This window comes from Lepisosteus platostomus, chromosome 6 (assembly GCF_059453375.1).
Source record: "Lepisosteus platostomus isolate fLepPlt1 chromosome 6, fLepPlt1.hap1, whole genome shotgun sequence".
Classification (NCBI taxonomy): Eukaryota; Metazoa; Chordata; class Actinopteri; order Semionotiformes; family Lepisosteidae; genus Lepisosteus; species Lepisosteus platostomus.
The window spans coordinates 23,152,128-23,172,898 of NC_142616.1; the positions used below are offsets into that span (position 1 = coordinate 23,152,128).

General features: G+C 37.9%; 1 protein-coding gene across 2 annotated transcripts in view; it reads right to left on the reverse strand.

Annotated features, from left to right (window-relative positions):
• The window catches only part of fam13c (family with sequence similarity 13 member C), a 44,136-nt gene extending 23,777 nt beyond the window's left edge, over nucleotides 1-20,359 (reverse strand). The window contains exons 1-7 of one of the 2 annotated variants that reach the window (XM_088634857.1): nucleotides 20,061-20,359; nucleotides 18,623-18,803; nucleotides 18,179-18,388; nucleotides 17,192-17,372; nucleotides 15,085-15,229; nucleotides 11,440-11,541; nucleotides 10,751-10,872 (exon numbers count right to left, since the gene is read on the reverse strand). In XM_088634857.1, the coding sequence (XP_088490983.1) occupies nucleotides 10,751-10,872; nucleotides 11,440-11,541; nucleotides 15,085-15,229; nucleotides 17,192-17,372; nucleotides 18,179-18,388; nucleotides 18,623-18,803; nucleotides 20,061-20,090 (971 nt within the window). In that variant the 5' untranslated portion in view covers nucleotides 20,091-20,359. Of the gene's footprint in view, nucleotides 1-10,750; nucleotides 10,873-11,439; nucleotides 11,548-15,084; nucleotides 15,230-17,191; nucleotides 17,373-18,178; nucleotides 18,389-18,622; nucleotides 18,804-20,060 lie in introns of both variants that reach the window. The other variant, XM_088634855.1, reaches the window with a different exon arrangement.
• Between the last annotated feature and the right edge of the window lie 412 nt (nucleotides 20,360-20,771).

Below are 20,771 nucleotides of genomic sequence, written 5' to 3' on the forward strand. Positions count from 1 at the left end.
AATATATAAACACATTTAGAAATCACAAGATAGCCATAATTGATGAATGCTGCTTGTTAATGTTTCTCTACTTGTGAAGTTCTCCCTTCTGTTTTTGTGTTTTTATTCTGTACGTCTTTAACTTGTCTTCAGCGCTGGCTCCCTCAAGATCGGTGCCAGTATCATGAAGAGTCCATTTTTACCCAGACAGTTTTTTTAAAATAGCTGGTACAAGCTTTGGCTTAGAAAAGACATGTTCTGAGACAAACTGATATGATAAATCTCACAAATCTTTCAGTTTTACTAAATAAAACAAACTGGTAGGATACCCGTGAGAGTGGCCATTTCAGTTAGACACATCAAATTAAATTCTAAGCTGAAAGCGCAGTACGGTCTAGATCAAGATTGTTTGTGCAATCCACTGGATGAAGGCAAATATTAACTCAGGACTTCATGATTACAGGAACCAAAATACACTTCTACCACGTGTCTATACAAACCTACGTTTTGCTTGGCACCAGTACAACAACCAATTACATATCTGACTTTGATTCAAATGCAAACAGAAACCCTGGGAAAAAATGAAAGAAAGAATTTCTGAAAGAAATTATATAAAATTTCTATGATATAAATATAACAGAAATTATAGTAAGGATCCACACGTTTAACAAGAATTACTTTAACTCAGGAATGCGCTATTTAAGTATTAAAACATTTCTGCAACAATCATTCAGTCTATTTCTAATTTATGTTAACATGCAGCTTTGAGAAAACTATAGTGAAAATGGTAGCATTATAAATTTCTGCATAGCATCCAAATATACAGAGGACTCAATAGTACACTTTTTTACAAGTATCAAAGGAAGCAACAAAGAGTATTAGGATTAGTGTTTCAGTAAACCATTGTCTCTGAGTCTGGAAGGATGTGGAATTAAATTTTTACATTATACTGTATGTGTAAATCCAGCACTATCCTCATGTCTGCATAGAGTTTCTCCAGGTGGTCTAGGTATCTCCCAAGGTTCACTGGTGTTGCTACTGTATATTGTTCCAGTATGCTTGTGTGTGTGACTTGTAAATGGGACCGGTTTTCCTTCCCAAGTGTAGTCATGTCTTGTGCTTCCTGGATAAGCCTGGTGAATATTACAAGGGTTTAAGCACGATAGGAGCCTACTATAACTGTTTCTGCTTTTACAATTGCAGATGCTGTTGACAGTATTACATACACATTCATACTGCAGTTCTAAAGTCTTTTCATGGTACACATAAAGTATCATCACAAAGTTATATGCATCTCAAACATAAAATAGAAAGCTACTATATATTTTTCCCTTTGGACGATACCCAGACAGGTTCATTTTCCCCATAAGAAAATGCTTTGCCGAAAGAAGTTCCAGAAGAAAAGAAAAGGCCAAGAATTCAAATGCTGACCCAGTCATATTTTTTTCCTTTTCTTCTAACCACACATGCTGACCTGGTAAGAAAATGAAAACGACCTTTTGTGGATTTACATCCAAACACAAGAAGAAAGCCTTGCCAAGCCAGCTGAAACCTGAATGAACAGCTTTGTAATTAATTTCCAAAGGAAAGTTGTGTCCGAACCAAACGGATTTCCTGCAGGAGTCCATCACGCTGTGGGTCCATATTTTTTTACTACAAAACAACAGAAGGGCTTGTGCTGTTTCTGCACGTACAAGTTAGACAAGAAAGCATTCTGTATTTGCACGGGTAATAACTAATTCTTAATCATAAGCTATTTTCCAAGATTAAGGACATTTCTTGGAGAAGCAGAAGCAGATAGATCTAGATTTTCCCAGTTCATTAAGGATGGATATACCAATTTAACATGACAAAAGTCATTGCACATGTGTCACAGAAACATCATCCACTCTCATTTTCAGTCTTTAGCTCACTCATTTAACTAGACCGCATTCTGGATAAATACAATTTTATTTTATACAATGTACATTGATAGATTGATGACAAAGCTTAGTGTGTGCATCAAGAGAATCCACATTTTTTTCACAACCTATTTGCTCACTTAATTCTTACACCCAAATCATCTAAGAAAGCTGGCAAAACCTCTTCTTACTGTTTCTTCATGGACAAAATTGTGAAGTTAAGGCCAGACTGCAACCAATTAATAGACTATGAAGTAAATCATAATGAAATCAGGACACCAATTGAGTTTTAACATAATCAATAGTTAGACCCATCAAGGTCTCAGGATCAGTTCATAGATGAAAAGGTTTATATATAAATTAAGTTATTATCAATTAGTTAAGAAATTCACAGCATTATAATCAAATTATTATAGAATCAGTTCTTTTGTTCTTTGCAGTACATACTAGCATCAATCTGAAAGAAAAACTAATTTAATAGGGAATGATCAACCTAAACACTATTATGATTTTTAAGTTATAAGTTATTGATTAAAACAAAATTATGATTAAGTTTATTTATATTTCGAACAGCATAATGTTTTATATTTACAGTTTCAAATTAATTATTGGCAACATCTGATCACAATATGACTGAAACTATTGTGTATTTTTAATTACAATGACCTGGATATTTCCTGTCATGTAATTTTCACATTAATATGAGAGGATATAATGATCCTGCAGACTGTGATTTCCTGTTGCTGTTACTAATAACAGCAAGATTACTAGCTAAATTGTACGAGTGATAGTTTCATAAAATTACTGAACATGACCTCGGCAATCTGAATTTGTTTTTAGGTTTTTATACTGGTAAATGAAGTATCAACAATTAATATTTCAATAGTAAATTTTGAATGTAAAACTAGTTTAATCTATAATTTATTAAATTTAGTCACAGAAATACAATGTTGGTATTTCCAGCAGTTATAGACCAGAATCAGCTTAGGTCTCTGATGACTCTTACCTCGCTAGTTAATCTATGCACTTTACAATAAGTAACTTGCCATTGGAAAATGAAATGCAAGCTGCCACCTTACTCTCACACTGTTTTTCAACCTCTTAGGAAATGTTGTTATCAATCCACATTGATTAATATATTTATTATCTTTTAATATCACTATATAAGCAGCTCAACATTTGACATCATCAACAGAGATGTTGAAGTTTGTAACTGAAATGCAGTACAAAGCATGATATGGTGTCCACATTCACTCAGCCAGCTGAGCATCCGTGCAATGACAGTTCTGCTTTTCAGAAGTTGCGCCCACTCTTTGATCCTGCTGTATTAATTAAATAACAATCAGTCAAGAATCGTTTTTTTATTGTGTGCTATGTATGTGATTGTGTTGTATTATGTATGTTATTGTGAGTGCTTTATCTGCTTTGTAACCAGGCTTGACACTGTCAGTGGGATGAAAATTCCATTTTAAGCAGCAAATCCAATAAATCTTTCAGAGAGAAGCTGAGGTCCTGTTTTAGTTCCTTTCTGACACCAAGAAACGCAGTGCAGGATGCTGGTTTATAACAGGTCTGCAATTAATAGCATTAGGCTGGAAGTGGCAGCTGTTGCTCCAGCCAAAGCTACTGTATATGGTATTTAAGCCAGTGAAACGTTTATTCGTCCTGCTTCGTATATAGAACATTTTTTTGCAAAATGAAGCACATCGGAAAAAAGAGATGTTAGTTGGCTAATATCAGGGTTGTGTTCTGAAGAATAAACATTCTTTCATTTTCAATTTCCCTACAGAGAGAAATGAATTTTTTTTTAAAAAAACTCTTTTTGAATCACTGCTCATGCAAGTTAACTCACAAATCAGCACTGTTTTTTTTGGCAATTTCGGCACATCAGGACAATGAAGATACAGTAGGCATAGTTTTCTTTGTTTTAACATCATAGACTTTTTAAATTAAATTTATAAAGCTTTTTTTAAAATTATTTATCATTTAGCTAAATAATTTCTAAATATTTTAATCCCTTCAAGTGGGCAATAAAAATAGATGTGCAAGGTTTGAATTGAACCAGCATTTTGTACAGCCTGTGTTTTAACCTAAAGAATTCTACTTTTAGTAGACAATATTTATTATTACTTATGTTACAATTTTCTAATTACTTTATCAAGACTTAGGCTCCATCTCCCTTAAGACCCTACTTTGGACAAAGTGGGCCTGGAAAAAGGATGGATGGAAGTGTCTACAAATAAAGTCATTTTTATAAAATAATAAATGTTATTGTGACATCCCCACAAATTCTAGGGTAAAGTCCACACCAGAGCGCAGCCACTCATTGGCCAGAGCTCAACCCTGTTACTGAGGCAATAAACAGACTAGAGAGCATGTGACTCCCCATCCATGGGACATTGGCCCATCGCATGTTTTCCCCTACCCTGTAAAGGTTCTATAGTAGAGACTCCATTTTTCATTGGAAAGCTTAACCACAGTGATCACATTTCCACTCCCGATTGCTAAGACGTCTTCCAATGTGGGAGAAGTAAAAAGATAGCAGGGCCTGGAGGCAGAGCTCTGGGAAAAGAGAGTCTGAAACCCATCTTCATACTGTGCTGCAGTTTCTTGTCAAAGCTCCAAGATGGAGTCGTTCTTTTCGTCTGGAGATCTCTCAACTTCCCTCAATCCCCCAACTGTTCATTACCTCTTTTCATTTGCCCAGATATTTCCTGTTTTCAGACACTGGCCAGGTAATAATTACTGTCAGGAAGAGGAATCATTTCATCTTTAAAGCATTAATAACAAAATTATTCACTTAGCTTTTCTAATATTCTTAACATTTTTTGTGGTTTGGCAACACCTAAAGTTATTTTCAACTGCTGCAGTTCTGCATAACCTGCTAGGTTAACAACAGCGGTGCTACTTTTTAAGAACTTAATATGCACATAAATCACTATGAATTGCTAATTAAAATCAACTTAAGCTTATTTTTAAACACTTATTATCAGTACCTTCTCAGCACTGAAGTTAATAATATTTCCAGGAATTAATTAAACAATTACCTTGAACAGGAATTGTCCAGTACGCTGCAGCACTTCATGGCATTGACATCTTTGTCCTCTATGTGCTCAGCATAGTATCTGAGCCACACTGGAGCTCTCTGGGGTTCTCTGTAAATCTCCTCACCTTCAGACCTGCCCCTTTTACTTTGTGCTGTCCCAGCTGCCAAGCGGCAGACCTGACGTCCTTCATGCAACCTTACTTTCAAAGAACAAGTGGTAAATATTTTTTCTTCTGGCCAGTCAAATTAAATAAAGGCCTGTTTAAAGGCAAGTTATGAGTTATGAAAAAAAGATGGATTCTTTCACATAATAACCCCCACCAGCAACACTGAAGCACTCCAACCCTTCACCAACACAATATCTGAAAAATATATATTTTCAGATATTAAATTTAAATGGATCATTTAGAACTGCACTTATTAACAACAACACGTCAGTCTCACACAGCTGCAATTACCTTATAAAAATCACCATCAAACTAGCTACATAAACTGAACTTAAATGCCTCCCTTTGCATTTGTCTCAAGTATCCCAGACTATCTGAATATTATTGCTGAAGTGCTCTTGCAATTTCATTTTCAGAAGTTCCAGTCCTTGACTCCAGTTGGTAATTTGGATCCTTGTCCAATTCCAGCCTATTTGGATCTCATCTTCCCTGTGAACCACCCTTTTTGCCTTCAGACAAGCCAAGAGGCCACATTATCAGGAGCTGCACTTCGCTCACTCAGCTTTTATTGGACCACATAGAAGTGTTTTCAATCATTCCATGTCTTCCATTGCATTGATTTCCTTTATATGATACTGCAAGGAAACGCTCAAGGTACAGTATGGTCACCTACTTTCAAGGCTTACCTGAGTGGAATGCAATTGCTCTATGGATTTATTTATGAGTCAGTAACCCATCAGTCAATTTTCCTATTTTTTAAAAGTCTCCAATGCTATGAAAAGCCTACTGATCACAAATCACAGCAGGCATTCTTTCTGTACGCATTTGCACATTTAGAACAGGCTACCATTCTCCATTTGTTGAGAAGACATTGCAAGCTCTCCTCCTGTTTGGTCCCTTCGGCCCTTTGAAGTATTCTGAACCTACAGCCTCTTCTACATCTTTCAAACAATCAATTCTTCCCTGTTTATCAGATATCAATGTTTCATCTTGCATCACACCAGTATTTTGTCTTACGAGAACTAAAACAAACCAGTTCAACTCAGGCACCGATTTGTATTACTTTAAAAAATACTCACCTTAGTTCTCACAAACCTCTCCTCAACTATCTCCACCTTCACTTCTCAAAGGTGCCTCCTCTACCAGTCCCCTCTTTGATAATGAGAAAGACTTATTAGTATATATTTCATTTTCTTCTCTTTCACCTCCGTAACATTTTAACCAATTCACCAGCTCACCTAGGTATTCCTGACCATTTAATCTAATTGCTGACCAAAGAAACTTGGTCGCAGTTGTTCTATATGGTTGCAGTTGAACTGGCTCAAACTTGCTGAGGCAAACTTTCTACAGCTATTGTCATAGTCGTCCATTCACCACATCTCTTCTTTCCTTTGTTTCTGTCCTGGTGGTTTTGGGGTCAACATACTTTACCTTTTGAGTTCCAAGCCTTCTCGCCCTATTGTACTCATTAACCAAACAGGTTAAATCAAACCTATCTCACCAAGGAATTCCAAACATTCACAGAGTATTCAATCCTTGGATGATGTTGTCCCTTGTTAAGTGAATCATGTATCATTTAATTTAAGTGTTAATTCTCCAGTTCAAACTGCCATAATCCCACTCCTCCCAGAAAAGATTTTTCACCTGCCTACTCATAAGAACATACACCACATACAGTGCCTTGCGAAAGTATTCGGCCCCCTTGAACTTTTCAACCTTTTGCCACATTTCAGGCTTCAAACATAAAGATATAAATTTTTTATTTTATGTGAAGAATCACCAACAAGTGGGACACAATTGTGAAGTGGAACGAAATCTATTGGATTTTTGAAACTTTTTTAACTAATAAAAAAATGAAAAGTGGGGCGTGCAAAATTATTCGGCCCCTTTACTTTCAGTGCAGCAAACTCACTCCAGAAGTTCAGCGAGGATCTCTGAATGATCCAATGTTGTCCTAAATGACTGATGGTGATAAATAGAATCCACCTGTGTGTAATCAAGTCTCTGTATAAATGCACCTGCTCTGTGATAGTCTCAAGGTTCTGTTGAAAGCGCAGAGAGCATCATGAAGACCAAGGAACACACCAGGCAGGTCCGTAATACTGTTGTGGAGAAGTTTAAAGCCGGATTTGGATACAAAAAGATTTCCCAAGCTTCAAACATCCCAAGGAGCACTGTGCAAGCGATCATCTTGAAATGGAAGGAGTATCAGACCACTGCAAATCTACCAAGACCTGGCCGTCCCTCTAAACTTTCAGCTCAGACAAGGAGAAGACTGATCAGAGATGCAGCCAAGAGGCCCATGATCACTCTGGATGAACTGCAGAGAACTACAGCTGAGGTGGGAGAGTCTGTCCATAGGACAACAATCAGTCTTACACTGCACAAATCTGGCCTTTATGGAAGAGTGGCAAGAAGAAAGCCATTTCTCAAAGATATCCATAAAAAGTCTCGTCTAAAGTTTGCCACAAGCCACCTGGGAGACACCCCAAACATGTGGAAGAAGGTGCTCTGGTCAGATGAAACCAAAATCGAACTTTTTGGCCACAATGCAAAACGATATGTTTGGCGTAAAAGCAACACAGCTCATCACCCTCAACACACCATCCCCACTGTCAAACATGGTGGTGGCAGCATCATGGTTTGGGCCTGCTTTTCTTCAGCAGGGACAGGGAAGATGGTTAAAATTGAGGGGAAGATGGATGCAGCCAAATACAGGACCATTCTGGATGAAAACCTGTTGGAGTCTGCAAAAGACCTGAAACTGGGACGGAGATTTATCTTCCAACAAGACAATGATCCCAAACATACAGCAAAATCTACAAAGGAATGGTTCACAAATAAACGTATCCAGGTGTTTGAATGGCCAAGTCAAAGTCCAGACCTGAATCCAATCGAGAATTTGTGGAAAGAGCTGAAAACTGCTGTTCACAAACGCTCTCCATCCAACCTCACTGAGCTCGAGCTGTTTTGCAAGGAAGAATGGGCAAGAATTTCAGTCTCTCGATGTGCAAAACTGATAGAGACATACCCCAAGCGACTTGCAGCTGTAATCGCAGCAAAAGGTGGCTCTACAAAGTATTAACGCAAGGGGGCCGAATAATTTTGCACGCCCCACTTTTCATTTTTTTATTAGTTAAAAAAGTTTCAAAAATCCAATAGATTTCGTTCCACTTCACAATTGTGTCCCACTTGTTGGTGATTCTTCACATAAAATAAAAAAATTATATCTTTATGTTTGAAGCCTGAAATGTGGCAAAAGGTTGAAAAGTTCAAGGGGGCCGAATACTTTCGCAAGGCACTGTATAACTACACTTACAGTCAGTTTTCTCACTAACAATGTGTAAGATATGCTTCTAAAATTGATTTGAGTATCATGTGATTAATATTTCTGACCAACTATGGTAATAGCATTCAGCATGACAATGGTAAGTTTTGTATCAGCACCTAGTGTCCATAGGCAGTCCTGTTAAATTATCAGTACTACACAGGCTTCCTGTTTTATTGATCTAAGAATAGAGAACATTATCACGCTGGTTTGCAGCTATTGTTTTCTCATAAATAGATAAAAATTAAATTAAATTTTGCACTCCAAAATGTAACTATTTAAACCACACCATTTTATGAACATGCTGATGTTTCATCACCAGTGGGTTGAGTGATACCTTATTATGACATAAGATAACTTTTTGCTTTAATTTTCTATATATTATACCTTAATTCTTTTCAATCCACTCTTCAGCTACACAGTTCATAAGAACTATGCCAATAATGGTCAAACTGTTCGAACAGACAGCAAAATGCAGGGGGAGCCGTGGCCTAACCAGAAAAGAAGCTGCTATTTTAAAGTTATTAAGGTCATAATGAACATTTTCATTGTTGAGAAGGGTTCCTCCTTTCAGAAGCTAATAACACATCATGCCTAGTGCAGTTTAGATCTGATGTGAAACCAATTTTAGAATCTATCTGTGCTACCTTTAAAGGTCAGTGAATGGGATGCTACAGGATCATAACACAAACAGATGTGTAGATTGTACTTGTAGATTTGCCAAAGCTTTAATCCAGTCAAGTACATATCAGCATAAATATATCAATACATCTCTTATTAAATTCATAATCTCATTAGCCATAACGGTGCTATATAATAAACTTTGCCAGTATTTTTCCATGCAGCTAAAGATTAGTGCGCCCAATGTTAGAAGCGTTTAAACCAGCAATGGAAAATTAATTTAAAGCAATGACCAACTCCTGTTCTATGGTGAAAATCTCATATTATTATTTTAAGGAATACTGTTTTCTACAAGGAGAGCAGGCACTGCCTGTATCAAAGTCTTGAAATGCCATAATGCAAAGATCAGATTTCCTGATTTCTGTTGAAAACGTAGAAACAACCAAATATGTTATGTAAAAAATAGGATGTGAAAATATAAACTGTCATAACATTATTGAAATAAACAAGTATTTCATTGTTTATGATATTATAGTTATGAAATCTGAACACAGATCTTTTCTGATTGTCTTCGGACAAAGAAAAGAGAAAACATTAGTATAACCCTAAATACTAAATTTTCTAAATATTTTTTATCTAAAGCTATACTATAACATCATAGAAATAGGACACTTAAGTAGAAACATGCCAGCCTTATAAGAATCAAATGCAATATGGTTTAGGAAACTGTTCATGCTAACCAAGCTAACTAAGTCCTGTTCTCACCTCCTTTAAAATGATCTGTTACCTTCAATAAAGTTGTAGAGTCACCAGTGAATAGCCCATGCATTTCAAGAAAAAAAACATGTCTTTAATGTCATTGGAGTGCTACACCAGTCCTTACTGTACAGTAATTTGACTGAATTCACTGCTACAAAATACTCTGGTCCTACCTTTTCCCAAAACCCATGAGCAAATTATGGCGTGATTATTCAAATTGGGATGATGTAATTACTGGAATGCCACAGGGATCTCTATTCCACTGCTCTTTTCAATTACTATCGATGACCTAGATTCTGGTATAGCTAGTGAACTATCACATTTGCAGATCACTATAGACTAACCTGGTTTATGATGTAAAATGTAGAAAAGTGCAGGGTTTTTGCACGCAGGTAGTAAAGATATAAACTATAAACACAAAATGGAAAATAATGTGCTAGAAGAGGCTACTTGGGTGTGTACTGTATGTTGACACATCATTCAGATAAAGTGGGGAAGCGATAAAAAAGGTAAACAAAATTAGAATACATAGTCAAAAGTGTAGAAATCAAGGGATGTTATGTTATAATACTGTCCTCTAGTATATAAAAATTAAAAAACTGCACTTCTTCACCTGAAGGCTGGGGGACTCGAGAATAAACGTACCAAGCCGTGTGGGTGAAGCTGATACTTTGGCTTCTGGCGAGAGCTGGCGAGACGAGACCCCTGGATCAGAGTAAACTGTGAAATCCAAACTAGAGGCACAAGTGGGAAATGTGGCGGAGAATATTAAAATTGAGAAGAGGAAGCGTTTGTCCTGTCCAGGGTGTATCGTGCCTTCTACCTGTTGCTTGTTGGGATAAACTCCAGTTCCCCTCTGCTGGATATAGCTACTAGAAAATGGAAAGATGGATGGATGAAGGGCCCACTGTCAGTCTTCAAAGAGATTCAGAGAAAAATGGTTTTGTACCTTAAGATCAGCGATGTGCTGAGGCCTGTGATTGATGTCAGTGTGTCTCCAGGCACAGCCACTTCTCTGTGTGGAGAAGAGCCCTGCTCAGTGCCAACAGGTACCAACTTCTGGAGCTCCTCCTAACAGGTCCAGAGCAACATTTCTTTTTGACCAGAAATAAAAGCATTTCCATATACTGTATCCCTGAAATTTTAGTTTTCTCCAATAACCAAAAAATGTTGGAAAAAAAACAGCTTTCGCTAAATAAAAAGATAAACTTATGTAAAAGACTGGAATATTTGCTTAGCTTCATGGTATGTTTCATATTCAAAACGTGCAGCTTGACATTGCAGAACTATGAATTACAGGAAGTGTGGTAGAAAGATACTGTTTTTCATTATGTATGCTCACACACTGTAATTTTGCAAGATTGTATCTATAGAAAAATCAGCATATTTTTCAAAGTTGACCTTCAAACCTTAATGCAGTCTCTGTCAAACCTCTGCTCTGCCAAATCAATAAGAAGATATTTTTGAGTTTTCTTTGGAATACAGCCCTGGGCTGATGTGCATGAGTCAGATTAGCATTTTTACAAATGCACATAACTTCTAAAAAGAGTTTGTTAATGATTGCTGTTAGTAGCACAGATAATGTGGTTCACTGAGATAAGAAGGTATCCAGTCTGCCAGCGTTTTCTGAATACCTACCGGGTTGGCAGGAAGGTTTATCTCTGGACTGCCAAGGAACTCTGTGCTCTTCTCTCTGGGGATTGTGTTCTTAGTTACTTCGGATCTTTCAGAGTGGCTGGCCTGCCACTGAAATAAAAATGCATAACATCTTAATAGAAATGTACTGATATCAGACATTAGAAGGATTGGCTTCAAAGAAGTATGGCCTTTGAACACCAAACAAACACAGGTTGCCTTTCTCTAGAGACCCTCAATATTATTGCACTGAATAAACTACTTATTCTCTTTCTAAGCTACTTCCACAGGGAGAGTATCCTGCTGGTTCAGTTGCTATGGAGTGGTCTGCGTTATAGATTTACAGAAGTGAATTTTAGTCCTGGGTAAATCCATTCATCCCCTGTCACTTGAGGATTAAACTTTCGTCTCCAGAGGGGAGGCACAAGAGAGATTTTGCTCTAGGTTGTGTTGCCCAAAGCGCCTCACAGCCTTCAAAGCCAAGCAACATATGCTTTGCTCATCAGCCTTAGTTTCTGTTTATCTTCCAGGTATTGAAGTTGCTTTTTTGAGATTTAAATAAGATATTTCTATGGAGTTCCATTAACAATCTGGTCTTGTTGTTTTCATTAATTTTTAATTCAAAAAGGATGATAGAAATAAACACAGTAAGTACTGTAAGTGCTGATGCTTTTGCAAAGTTAAATTTTGCTGATCTTTGTGAAAAACAAACTGCAAAAAGTCTGAGAAAAACAATGTTTAAAACCATAAGCCTTTCCTGGTGTTTTCAGTATTCCTGAACTGGTTGACTCTTCCTGCACCTGTCCACCCACATCTACCCGAACCAAATTTACATTTCTTTCATCGTCAGAATTCTGTCAAAGCAGAATAGTTTTTTCTATCTGCTTACAGGAGTTACCAAGTTTTTTGTTGTTGTCTAAACTAGTGGTTTAGTCCTGAGGGACTTCTCTGTCTTCTGGTTTTTGTTCCAGCCAAGGTCTAATTTGCAGACAAATTGATTTCCATTTTATATTGTAGGTGTTTTTATTTTTTTTTTCAACTCTTAAAACATTTCTTGTATGTGGTATGTGCTTGGTATCACCCCAGTGCCATTTCCTGAGTTACAGAACTCCCCTCATTCAGGTGTGTCAGCTGTGTCAGCTGATGTAACCAAATGTAACCAATTGGACTTAAACAGAGGAAACACTGTCATCTTCACCTATGTCCGTTCATCATGAATTGATAGCCTATTAAAAGCTATTTAGTCAGACATAAATGAGCAAACTCTTTACTAGGAAAAGATTGCATATACAGTAGTTGTGAGTACTGTAAATTACATGTACGTTAGGGTATTTTTGAAACAAGGATTAAGGACAAAACGTCTAAACAAATAAAGATCAATTACAAGCATCAATTAATCGATCAAATGAAATCAATCAATGAGCACCAGCGATTAAAGGTCCATTTGGAACAAATACCCATGGGCACAGTGGTCCCACAAGAATAGTGCTGGCACCCACTGGTCTAAACTGCTGTCAGTTCATGATATAAGCCTTTATTAAACATTTCAAATATCTTTTGAGTGAGGTGATCCACAAATCTTTATTTAAAAACTACTCATTTTGTAAGTTAGGTTGGTACTCAGAGAGGTTTATGCAATATGATTTGGTACAGGTATATCAAAATCAAACAGGTGCACTGGTATCTAAATTTCACATCTATTTGTGTTATGATCCTGCAGCAAAAACACCTCAAGGTTCAGTCTGCTATTTTTAATTTTGCAAAAAAAAAAGCTTTTCACAGTTGAACTGAGAAGCCTGTCCTTGCCTAATCACAGGCAAATGTTGTTTCCATGGAAACCAAGGCAGCAGTTGATTTCTGTTAGATTTCAGCCCACAGAGGCTTTGAAAGTATCATCTTTTGTTATTTCAAGTGCTGGATAACCCCAAACCGAATTTCTTTAAAAGGCACAACAAAACTAGCAGAAATCAATATCAGGAGCAACAAACACGTTTTCTGCTTGACAGGCTTCAGGCACTCGACAGCATCATGACTGACAATCTGAGACACACAAGTGTAGTGTACAACCGACAAAGAACCTGACACCATGAAGAACTTAATGACCATTGCAAGCTTCCTATAATAGCCCACCCACAAATAAAGCTAAGCTTATGTAATTCTAGTGCATGTTGTTTTTTCATTTATATTTTTGAAAAAATCTGTGCCTTTTACGCAGAAGTTTAGTAATGTATTACACCTATTTTGGTATCGTCTGTATATTGTACTCGACTGTGCTTAGAAAGGTGTTTTATAATCCCTTACAGCCATTTCTCTCAGCACTGAATGCAGGGAAGGCTCTAGAAATCTGAGGGGGTTGACAGACTGGGGAAGAGAGGTGCGAGAAATAAGAGCCAGTTTGTGCTGTTTAACCTGAGCTTACGCCATTCCTGCACATAAAGTAATCTTTTGATAACACATTAATCAATTACACATAAAAATCAAAGCGTTGGAAACCAATGGGTTTTTATAGTGATGAACACACCTCAAAATTGCAGTGTCAGGACGATGCACGAATCATCAATTCACCAGTGACAGGCAGAAATGAGCTACAAAGCCTTACTAAGAAACACTTGCCCAGAAAAGCATTATGACTCACAAAGTGGTAATGTCACTTTTAAGAGCCAGGGGTTAATGCAAAGACATTTCACACATGTAAAAAGGAGTCATTCTTGTTTAGCATTAGACACAGCACTACATCACACTGCATTCAACAGCCAATGCCTTTTCTTCTCTGAACCCTTTAGAAGTGTTAGTTTGGTACCAGAGATCAGGCTGTGACAAGGCTTGTAAATACAATTCTTCTCTTTTCTAGTTAAAAAAAACTTCCATTAACTGGGTTTTATTTCTGTTTAAATCTCCTACTGTGAAATGGATGTCATAGAGGTAATACATGTATATAAACTGAGAGACCAAAAACACAACAAATTATTTTGGTTCCAATATCTCCTCACCAGCATATACTGTATGCACAAATAATCAGCAAAAATAATGGAAGTTACTTAATTTTCAAATGCGGGTGCCTTGGCATGTACCAATGTGTATACATTTGTCAGATTGACTGGCGTGGCTCAATGTCTGTGTGTGTCCCTCCAGGTTGTGCCACATTGATTTGTGTACTCTGGGATGCCGTGCATCAACCTATGTGTCCCAGGATGCACTGCACAAATGTGAGCACAAAATTTGTGTGAGCACTGCCAGTCTCAAATGGAAGATACTGTAATGCATACGGCCACCATTGCAACCAATGGTGGCTGTATGCGTTACAATACACAAGGTATTGAACTTAGACTGTACATAGCAAAAATGGCCTCCTTTCCTAGTGAACATCCTCATACTTGATAACAGGTTTGAATTTTGAGTGCCTCAGCATTATCTGTACAAAATGTGATGTTAAACGTGTTGTGTTTTTAATGCCTCTAGATGTATGCATGTGTATATCGAGTTAGGTACAATTTTTAAGGAATTATATATTATCTTTGCTACACACTTAATTAATTAAGCGAATAATTAAGCGATAATTATGGAGTGAAATGTGTAAGCCTGCCCCTCGCCGAGCTGAGCGCTGCAGCAGAGTGGTGGTGACCGGCGCGAAGCTGATTCACGTCTCACCTCGGTGGCAGCGTGCGCTGGCTGCAGTGCGGGTGGCGGTGCTTCCCAGCCTGCCCTCAGCAGCACCTCCCGGTTCTTCAGCAAGTGCCGGACGATGGCGTTGCATACAAACTGGTCCCGAAGCATGTTGGGCCCCACCGGAACCCTGATCACACAGAGCTGTATTACAGCATGTACTGTAACACTTGCGTCCTTCATTTTAATACACTAGACTAGACAGATAGAGACAAAACTGGGCTCACGGGGTCTTAAACAGCAGAAACCGTACGAAGATGAAAAGGCCATTTGGCCCCTCATATAGTTCTGTATCTTTATTGTTCTGGTTATACTAGGAACCAAACACCCAACTATAACCTCGGCCATCCCAGATTTTTTATTGCCACACTACTTTTGTCACAAATATTTTTATTCTAGTTGTTCTAATCAGAGAGTAGGCCTTACCCATGATTTCATTTAAGTATACATTCCTGCTTATTTTACATTAAAAATATACTCAATGTCTGGCCCAGATCAAGGTTTTCATGTGAACCAAAATATCATTATTTTATGTGAAATAAAATAAACTTTTAATCATTACTGTTATTTAGAAGAAAATGTGATGAGCTTGAATATTACATACTTTTGTCCAAAGTCAATTTCCTTAAATAATAATAAAAATAGTGGTAAAAGATTTGACTAATACAAAGTCAGCTCAATAGCTCCCTCTGGTGATCATAATGAGAAACACCAGATTTAAAGCTGGCACACTGCAGTAGAAATCCTAGTTTGGACAACGATGTGCTACGAACCCTTAGCAGGAACCTTTTGACACGATTGTCTTTTAAGATAATTGATTTGCTGTGTCAATAGTTTCTATAAAATACTTCAGATCACAAGTCAGTAGAATTTAAAAAGGAAGTTCTGACTCACTTTGCCATCCAATACAATTGGTCTGTTTCTAGACTCTTATACTTATTCTGTCCTTGTGGTCTTGTCAGTATGTTCCTGAGAATCCCAGAATGGTAGATCCAAAAATCACCTTTGCTGACAGTGTCTCTAATCATTCCCCTGTGTTAAGGGGGTTATAGAGTGATACCGTTCGGGTTGTCCGATTCCCCAAGTCTGGGCATCCACCTTTGCGGTCTTGTTATTTGAATACACATTGTATAGCTCTGGTGTGTGAGTGTACATAACATTTGTGGCTGATTAAGTTACGTTTACGGAAAGGCCTAATTAAACATAATGGAAAAATTGCTCTGCTTTCTGAGCTATAAGCAAATACTCAGACGATTCTGTCTTCTGTTCTGACTAGACTTCAAACAGATGATATGGGCATTCCGATACACACACAGTACATAATTCTCAGCTGTTGAAAGTTAGTTTTGAATTTCTAGTGTGATGACCAAGTGTTCAGGGCCTACATAGAAGCTAAAATTTCCTTTGGAATCCAGCCTATCAAGTGTCCGGGGCCTGGCCTGAGTACACATCAGGACAAACTGTAAATAGGACCGTTACACAGCGTAAGGACACAAGATGTGCTTAGCACTGGGTATTTTACATGAGCCCTAGCACTCCATTTCCTTACTCTATCTGAAATCTAAATCCCAACTGCTCTTCTACCTTCGACTTGTCTCCAATAACAAAACTCCTGACCTAGTGAAACTCTATTCATTGCAACCCAGTGTCACCATATACCATGTATATTATGTACAAGTGACATAAAAATTCTGCTTTCTAAAATTAAATACAGCTCTTTTATGTTTTATGGACGTTTCTTAGTTTTCTAAAACTAAGGGTGTGTTGCAATTCTTTACTTGTTTATGGTAGTCAGGAACAAGTTGCCCAGTTACTCGGCCATGTTGTTGAGCTTGGTTTCATTCACGAAATGCCTGGATGAGATTCTTGAATCAGTTAACTATTGACTACGAAGTGAGTTGGATGAGCTGAATGGCCTCTTCTCATTTGTAACCAATCTTATGTTCTTGCCATATTGGTGGCAAAAGAACTTGGGAGAGACAAGCAGACAGGGAGACAACACTGCTCTGAACTTTCCCTGACTCTGATACTCAAAGATGGCTTCCCAAAATGCATCGGTGCCTTTTGTTAAGTAACACCCAAGAACGCTTACTGAAATATGCAGGGCCCAAATACTGTGGCCAGATTCTCCGCTGTCATCTGATTGTCCTGGCTGTGGGCTGCAACCCTCAGGAGGAAGTGAGTAAGGTATGAGAGCAGACTATAGTGATCCGCAGGCAGGCTGTCCAGTTGTTTCTTCAAGAGGTGGTTGAGCTCAGCCTCGTCTTTGCTTTCTGCAATGAAAACATGATTAAGAATATAATCACATATTGCTGAAAGTATATTTAGTGGCCATGTTTCATATAGTATATACTGTATATTGGCAAGAAATCTGAAATTACTCAATATTCATTATTGTCAGTGCAATTCCTAATTAGTTTAATGGCCTACTTTATAAAGAGTCAAAACATTTAGGAACTTCAGACTGGTTTCACCTAGACTGGGGCTCATTGGATACCCATGAAAGCCTTTATTTAATGTTGTGGTTTACCTTAATGGCAACACACACTGCTGGATAAATTCTGGTGTTAATATTAATCCATTGTTCAGTCTTCTGACATTATACTGTTATAATTATTTGGTATCTTCATTTTCGGGAAAGACTACAGCTGCTAGCTAAAATGAGGGATAAAACTACAACAAGAGATGGGCTGATTAAATTCACCTCTGCGTCTCAATAATGAAGCGATCATTGTTTTGTTTTTGCAGTATAATTTATATTCACATCGCATCAAATTCAATAACAATTTATACAATTCAGGTTCTCAGTGGCCTGGGGCCTATCCTGGCAAAACATTGGGTGGAAGGTAGGATACACCTGGACTCAAACACAGACACACTCACACCAGAGCCAATCTTACAGAAGCCAAGTAACCTCCCAGTATGCCTTGAACTGTGGGAGGAAACCAGCACACCTAAAGGAAACCCAGATGAACATGAGGAGTCAATGCAGATAGCACCCCAGGATTTGAACCATAACTGATTTATATATATTCAATATTCCTATGATGCATTTATCTTATAAGGCTGGATACTGCACCTCTGAATGCGGTGATCAGGTCTGTGTGCAGCACAGCTGGAATAAGAGATGTGGGGAGCTCTCTGAGGAAGAGCTTCATCAAGGAGGCTACACTCTGGGCATCCCCCTCCATCTGCAGGTCCACAGCCTCTCCAGCATCATACTTTGTCTTTAGGAGGTTGACTTTAGTGACTGAGCCGCTGACACGGAACAGGCCTTTCTGCTGGATTCCTAGGGTGGGGGGAATAAAGGGGCTTGACAATCTTTCAGACAGGAGCTGAAGATATGAACTATCAGCAGGTCACATGTTAATATTTAAATGATTTTGAGTGGTTTATCAACCCTTTAACCGCAAACTAAATACATAAAAAAATCTGCCAAACATTAAAAATAAAACATTTTTTTGTAAATTGTGAAAAGAATTCCCCTAAATAAAACTGAAGGCTTTGCTCCAAAGGTACTTACCATAGTGGTCTAAATACTCCACCATGTTGTGGAGAACCAGTGGAACTCCACACACCATGAGCCCGGCCTCTCTGAGTGTTTCCAGCGGCGCTCCGAAGACTTGGCTCAGTGGGTGTTTGTGAGAAGATTCTGGGTTGATCTTAGCATTGCACTTTTTTATATTTACTGACGACACAGAATTCTGTGTGGAAAGCAAGAGGACAGTATCAACAGGCTGTTTTTATTTGCTTTTGACAGTGATCTGTTTTTACCACTTCAACATTTCAGTATTTTATACATTTCTCAGTACCTTCTAGTGAGTCATTAGTTCCAAATAATTTGTTTCCAGCTACAGTATACTGATCATTAAGGTTAAAAGCTAATCTTTTTTTTCAGTGCATTACCCTCACATGCTGATTCATCACAAATGGCCACTTTAATGGCTTTTCACAGCTGATATGTAACATTTACACACAGCTTAAGTATTTTATTTAGTTGTTTATTCAGGTGGAATAGTTATACTTTGAAAAGATTCCCCTTTACACACAATTACCTACGGCAATGACACAGCAATATGTCTGTTACATAGTCCACTACCACTTTGCAATAAAGGACCAAAAGACAACAGGTATTAGTTCGAGTCTGAAGACTGCTTACTGGAGGCACTGCTGTCAAGAGTGGTCATTCCGGGTTTCCTGCATAAATAGTTCACTGGATTAATTAATTATTTTTAAGATAACAAAAAGCCCTTCAAATTTGGCAATGCTTTCCATACTATAACACAATGGATTCTATATGTTTCTTTCTACGCAACATGCAGCAGATGATAGTTTAAAAGTTATATTCGTTGTTAGTTTTCAGGACATTCTGTTCTCTCTTTGCATATGATGATTATGAAAAGCATGGATAGACAGGAGTGGTGGGAATGTCCTGTTTATTGTGGGGTAAAAGATGAAGCATTTATTGTTACTCTATAATGTGGCAGAAACCTTTCTGACACAGGGGAGAGTCTATGGAGTGACCATACTTGTTTTCAAAGAAGATTCTGGTTTCAATGGAGCAGAAAATGTTCAAGTCCACAGTACTCTGTGTTATGAAGGGGGTTGGAATAGGTACACTTTCTTACCCCACAAACTACAACAATAAAAAAATAAAGATGTTATCTTGTACAGCTTTGCTGTATATGACAGAAACTGTTCAGGAAGAAGAGGATATACCAGTACACAAAACCAAAACAGCTTAGTTAGCAGGATTCAGACAAATGCAGTTGAAGAGGGTTTTAAGGTCTTTCCATAGATAAAACAGAAGATACATGTTGTAACAGCACCTCGAGGAACAACAAAATATTGTGCACTTGAATCGCAGCAGCAGCTGTACAGCATAAAAAAAAACTGCTTCACTTGACTCCAGGCCAGAAACTAAATAAGCTGCAGCTGGAAAAAGATTTGTTTGAACTTACACAGAGAGTAAAAGAAGTGCTTGTCCCCATGTCAGGCCTGTAAACCGCAATGCTCCATTCCCATGTCTGAGGGGAGGGATTTTTTTCACCCTGAAAGACTTCTTGAAGAAAACACAAGATCCTCTTCTTTAAGAAAATGAAAGTAAGGCAAAAAATAAATACTGAGCATTGTTACTGCACACTACTAGATATTATCTTATAGTCTGATGACCTATCTCCTAGATGAAATGAAAACATATCAGCCAGAGCAGGGTTTAAATCGTCTCTGCTTACATATGTTGTTAATCGTGTGACCAAAGCTCATTATGTGTAGTATGCTTAGCCACAGTCTCCATGGTGCTGTTGAGAGAAGTAAACATCTGAAGGTGTGTGAGGACGATCCCTGGCTACACTGGCTCATTGTCTCTGGCTACACTGAAACTTAGTACAGACAAGGTGCCATAAAAGGTCCCTTCCTGTTTCTACTGGACTGAAAGCTGATACTGAAGCTTCTCTCTAGCTGAAGAACATATTACAACATTTTTGTCTCACTACAGAAAACTCGGGCCCCTTCTGAGGCATTTGCAGGAAGTGCGGAGCCTGTGTACTTCAACTGCAGCGCTTTCTCTATACTGAGCAGATGTGCTGAAGACTCAGGATGGCGGTTCTAAAGAAAATCATGTTGTTTCTCCGTTTAGAATTACAAGAATGAGAAAACCCTAGGCATTGAAA